The sequence below is a fragment of the Crinia signifera genome, chromosome 11 (assembly GCF_055691185.1).
Source record: "Crinia signifera chromosome 11, ASM5569118v1, whole genome shotgun sequence".
NCBI classification, from domain to species: Eukaryota; Metazoa; Chordata; class Amphibia; order Anura; family Myobatrachidae; genus Crinia; species Crinia signifera.
The window spans coordinates 53,866,372-53,872,371 of record NC_139227.1 but is presented as its reverse complement, the minus strand read 5'-3'; the positions used below and the strand labels follow the sequence as shown (position 1 = coordinate 53,872,371).

General features: G+C 52.2%; 1 protein-coding gene across 3 annotated transcripts in view; it reads left to right on the top strand.

The window, feature by feature from the left end:
• The first annotated feature begins 938 nt into the window (after positions 1-938).
• Positions 939-6,000, top strand: part of VAC14 (VAC14 component of PIKFYVE complex) — a 119,134-nt gene continuing 114,072 nt past the window's right edge. For 2 of the 3 annotated variants that reach the window (XM_083164491.1, XM_083164490.1), the window contains exons 1-3: positions 1,018-1,227; positions 2,193-2,343; positions 2,461-2,628. In XM_083164491.1, coding sequence (XP_083020617.1) covers positions 1,124-1,227; positions 2,193-2,343; positions 2,461-2,628 — 423 coding nt within the window. In that variant the 5' untranslated portion in view covers positions 1,018-1,123. Of the gene's footprint in view, positions 1,228-2,192; positions 2,344-2,460; positions 2,629-6,000 lie in introns of all 3 variants that reach the window. The other variant, XM_083164492.1, reaches the window with a different exon arrangement.

Below are 6,000 nucleotides of genomic sequence, written 5' to 3'. Positions count from 1 at the left end.
ATGGACCTGATTTCAAAGGAAATCGGGTCCATCGTGTGGATCGTGTACCTTAACTTAAAGGTACACGATCCACAAGATTGTGGCCGTGCTAGGAAACAAGTACCAAAAAATCCACAAAACATCAAACACATGAAAAAACATCGAAAAAAATTCTTTGTAAGGAGAAAATTTTACAGCTCACCGGACCTCTTGGGGGATGTGATTTTTCACCTTTTAAATCCACTGATCTTAAGCAGGATTTTCCCACACTGGTACTCTTCCCTTAGGTGCCACACTGCCATTTGTTAGGAGGGGGAGTGGGCTCTCCTCAAACAGCCACTTCCCCGGGCACAGTAGGCAGCACATCCTTTAGTGATTCCCACCATTGCTCCTTCACGCCCTCAGTGTCCTTGTGCTAATTTGGTTTTCCTGGTGGTAAGATCAGTGGATTTAAAAGGTGAAAAATCACATCCCCCAAGAGGTCCGGTGAGCTGTAAAATTTTCTCCTTACAAAGAATTTTTTTCGATGTTTTTTTCATGTGTTTGATGTTTTGTGGATTTTTTATATATTTTTATTTGATAAGTATGTTGGCTGGTTGTTTATCACTCTCCACTTTATCAGTTTTGAAGCTTGATACATCTGGCCATAGTAAGCTGTGTGGGGGAGAGAAGCAGCCGCTGGGAGTGCGCAGAGGAAACGCAATTCCTCAAATCTTCTTCTGCGCATGCGCACTAGTATTTCGATGATGGGAACCATCGATGGTTAATAATATAATTTTTCTAACAATCGATGCTTCCTCCTAAAATAGCCATCGATGGTAACCATCGATGGGGGATGTGTCGATGGCCATCCCTGGCCGGGGAAACTGCTCTGGTGCATGACTCCTCCACCTGATGAGGACAGCAGGTCACATGGGGGGAGAAGCACAAAGATCCTTTCCAGTTTCCACAAGGGAAACTAGCGCTGCCCTGTGTGCTGATGCCGCTGGTAATGAGATGACTACATATCCCATGATGCTCCGGGGCAGAGAAGTCACATGACGGCGGGGCGGGGCAGAGCATGTGACCGTTGCAGGTTTGTGTGCTGATGGCTGCGCTGCTGTCAGAGTAACCGGCGTTTGCGGCCGCTGTCACCGGGGGAAAGATGAACGCGGAGCGGGACCTCAGCCCGCTCACCCCCAACATCGTGCGGGCCTTAAATGACAAGATGTACGAGAAGCGCAAGGTGGCGGCTCTGGAGATAGAGAAGTGAGAGACCGGAACCCCCTGGGAGTGGATGGGGACCCCGGAGGTGTGAGGGATGGGGGGACCCTGATGGTGTGATGGAGGGGTAGAGGGAGGATGGGGAGCACCCACCCACGAGGTGTTATTGGGGAGATCCTGACGTTGTAATGGGGGGGATAGAGAGTATTGGGGGAGACCCGGAGGTGTGGTGAGGGGGAGGGGGGGGGGGTAGAGATAGAGGGGTGTGTGTTATGCTTCGCTTGCCACAGGTTGTATTCTCCCTCTATCAATACCCTGACAGTCAATATACCGACATCGGAATCCCGACTGCCGGTGCCCCAACTGCCAGGGAGAATAGCCCCTGTCAGTCGGGATTCCGATGTCGGTAAACTGACTGTCGGGGTAGATTTATTATCTGACGATCAGGGGAATATGCGCTATCCCCGTGCCTTATGGCAGGGGAATATGCGCTATCCCCGTGCCTTATGGCAGGGGATAGCGCTTCCTCTGATCTATGACACCAGCTAAGCGGGTGTCTAATGTGCGGCGCTGTGGGGCAGGAGGCAGGCGCGCAATACAAAATATTGTTCCGCCGCCTGCAGCTATCGACTTCGACAGCTGCAGGTGGTGATGCCCTATGCCTACAGCAGGGACAGGGCTGTCCCTGCTGCTGGCTCTGAGCTGCGCTGGGGATCTCGCGTGAGTAGCGAGATCCCACGCAGGACAGCCGGCCCGGGAGAAGCAGACAGCGCGTCAGTGTTAACTGATGCGCTGTCAGCTGGAGGGGACATCGCCGGAGGGGATACCGCTATAGTAAATCTACCCCTGATTGTTGGGCAGTCATCCGGCACCCAATAGAGAGGATGGGGCAGTTTGTAGTATGTAAGCTCTCACAAGCAGGGCCCTCTCCCTCTCTTATACTATCCTCTACTTCAGCACATCACCCTGGCTCTATACCGACCTGTCCTATGATGCCTCTGTCTCTGCAGGCTGGTGAGGGAGTTTGTAGCACAGAATAATGCTGCTCAGATCAAACACGTCATACAGATCCTGTCGCAGGAGTTTGCTCTGTCCCAGCACCCCCACAGCAGGAAGGGGGGTCTCATTGGACTGGCGGCGTGCTCCATCGCCCTTGGCAAGGTAAGGGGGTCCTCACTGTTTAGTCTGTGTGCTGTGGCCTCTATGCTGGTATTTCTGTATGGTTGTTCCAGGACATTACTTCTGACTGCTTGTGATATGCTGTCTCCTTGTTTGCAGGACTCTGGCCAATACCTCAGGGAGCTCATAGAACCTGTACTCACCTGTTTTAATGATGCTGACAGCCGACTGCGCTACTATGCTTGTGAGGCCCTCTACAACATCGTCAAGGTGGCTCGGGGCTCCGTCCTGCCTCATTTCAATGTGCTGTTCGATGGACTGAGCAAGGTAAAGTTTTATAATGGTAGCACAGAGACAGTCCTGGTGGTGGCAGCTCATGGCTCTGCCCCTGTGGGTAGATCCACTAATCTGCCCTTTGCAAAGCCGCTGTGTATGTGATATCATTGTCACTTATCCAGGCAGGACACAATACAACTAGTACTGTCAGGAATTAGCACCTATAGAATGCTGCTGGTTGGAGGAATGCTGCTGGTTGGAGGAACAGAGCCCCCTCATCTGTGCTGTAATAAATGATCCGGCTGCACAAGACCTGGGTATATTAGCAGGACCTGGTATGTGAGAATAGTTCTATACCTTTATAAGGGTGGGGTGGAGGAGTACACTGTAGGCAGAGCTCTTGTTTAACCACGTCCTTCTCCTTTTTGTTATACTAGTAGTGTTCACTTTTGCTTTCTGGTCGTGGGGGGGGGGGGGGGGGCGGTCCGGGCCCTCCGGGCGAAGGTGCCGTAATGCCGGGCATCGATGTCGAAGGTGGCGCTGGGCTTTCCCATGCAAGCAGTCGGGCAGGCACCAGGCTGTTTCAGCGGGGCGTTGCTAGCGGGGCAGGGCGAATTTTGCCCTTTAAAATTCAGGCAGGGCGCAGCGCCCTGCTAAAATAGCCTAGCGGGAACACTATACTAGTATAACCAGAGTCCTTTATTTTGGTTGTATTGGACTCATTATTCCTCCTGCGCGGATCCCCGCTTTTGTCCACACTGCAGCGATATAATACTGAATCTGCCCGACATAAGCTTGGAGTCGTGGTTAGCGGTTCCTTACTCTAGGCCAGTGGTTCCCAAACGTGGTGTTCATAACAGCCCAGGTTTATGTATATCCATGGCTCAGCACAGATGGGTAGATCAAAGTGGCTAATTGTCACCTGTGGCCAAACAGTGATAAACTTAAGGCCTGGATTGTTGGGGTGCACCATTAGTGGGAACCTGTGTTTTAGGCCATATTTGTGTGGAGTTTGTATATAGGTTACTTTGCTTTTGACAAACAATGTACCCTATGTGTGATAGGGAATATAGAGTGTAGCACTACAGGGTCAGTTAATGACATAATTGACACTTATTCTTCAGGGCCACAGGCTAACGCTGGGTAGTGGAGTGGGAGAGAGAGTATCCAGCACCCAAGAGGTTATTCTTCTTCCCAGGCAGCCAAGCTCCTCTCCTCTTCCAGGCCAGGCTACTCAGTAGTTTTGGTGCTGTCAGGAGCCACACGCACCATTGACAGGGGCTGCTATATGCAGCTTTGCTTTTTTATTTTTATTCTTATTTTTACACTGACTTGGTCAGTGACATTGCAGCAGTGCAGGGGGTATATTAGACACCCGCGCTGCTGCTCCATGACCCGAGCCCAGTGGCTGCAGCACCACACATCGGTGTGTGACCGCAGCCGTTACCCGACATTCCGGAGACCACAGCCACAGACCTGGGACACCTTCAGGTAAGATGCTCCCTGCAGGGAGCAAGCACTGGGGGCTATATGCGGCTGTGCAGCCCGGCATTGGGGACCGCCGGGCTGCGCTAAAAACTGCTACGCCACTTGCTCCTGCTGGACCACCAGGAAAATTTAGTGTGTGGGCAGCAGCGCTGGTAGCGGGACCACCCAGCGTGCAGCGGATCTCCGCTGCTATACCGGCGCTGCGTGAGGCAGATCCCTGGCGGCCATTTGTTAGGAGGGGGAGTGGGCTCTCCTCAAACAGCCACTTCCCCGGGCACAGTAGGCAGCACATCCTTTAGTGATTCCCACCATTGCTCCTTCACGCCCTCAGCTCATGTGGCCAGGGACACTGAGAGCTCATCAGCTACCCAGTGATCCACTCCTTCACTGCCAGAGAGCCTGGGCCAGTCCTCCCTGTACCTCTCACAGAACACAGTTTACAGAGTTGTGCTCCAGTCAGCCATAGCTGCTTAAGGAGCTTAGAGACAATTTTTCTTTGCATCGTTTTCTTGTATGCTTGCTGTGTATTGTGTACTACATTAACACTATAACTGCCTGTCAGCAATATACTGTGTTAGCTGTGCCTATAACCTGCCTTTTTATATTTAAGTGTATACAGTGCCTGGTTATGTCTTCTTGGGGTAAATCCAGTAAGACAGGGGCACCAGCACTGCTGTCCTGCACAGCCTGTAATGCTGGCCTGTCCCCCCAGGACTATATCTAGGATGGCTAATGCGCAAGCTGCTACGATGCACAGGCGACGACCACAGCTCCAGCCTCCTCGCAGGAGCCAGTTTGAGCTACATCGTTAAGATGATGGCGCAGCTGGTAGATAGAAATTCAGCTGCACCGCCCCAGCAGCCTGTGATGCCATCTTCATCCCTGGCTTGGTTGGCCTCCCCTGGTGTTGGAGCCACCGTGGGTGAGCGCATTATCCGCCTCTGTTCAGGGTAGACCTGATGAGGGAAAGCTCTTCCTCTCAGCCCCTCTGTTATCATGACTGAATAGGAGGAGTCTGTAGACGCTGACGAGGAGGACGCCTCAGGCAAAGAGTATGCCCATCAGGCATTGATGTGGCGGCCTTAGTTACAGCGGTCACAGATGCCCTTAGTTTAGAGGACCCAGCTGTTCCGCCTAATACCGGCCATGGTACAGTGGATTCCAGCCCTACTTTCAAGTGCCCTAAGCGGAAGCTTTGTTCCCTAAATCCGATTTAGAGATTATCCTCTCGGAGACCTGGGAGGTACCCAATAGGAAATTTACCCTACCTAGACAGTTTACCTCCCTTTCCCTCAGGAGGATAGGGTCTGGTGGGAAACTGCCCCTTAGGGAGACGCACATGGGGCTAAGCTAGTGAGATACTCTAATGCTGCCCATCCCAACTGCGACGCTCAAGGACCCTGCCGATCAGAAGTTTGAAAACTTCCTCAAACTCATCTACACTATTGCAGGGGCCGTAGCTAGACCTACCCTGGCAACAGCCTTGGTGGCTAAGGTCATGGTCGAATGGGCAACTACTCTCGCGGCTGAAGCAGCCAAGGGTGTAACAGTAGAAAACCTTCTACCTACAATTGAGACCATGCATCAGTCCGCCCTCAATTTAGGGGAGGCAGCTTTGATACTGCCACCCTGACCTTTGGAGTGTCAGCTTCAGCAGTTGCAGCACGGCGATCCTTTTTTAGTGGCGCTTTTGGAAGGCTGACCCTGACTAAAAAAAAACCTTAGAAGCGGTTCCCTTCTGTTTGGGTCCGAACTAGCTAAAATAGTAGTTATGGTACCAGCTTCTAAGACGGAGACTAAGTTGTTTCGCTTCCAGGGTAGAGGTAGGGGACATTCCTTTTCTAGAACGCAGCCCCAGGTTGCCAGGTCCTCCAAACCCAAGGGCAAGCATCCCTGGGCCACCAGATGCCCTGACCCTAAGCCAGAGGACAAACC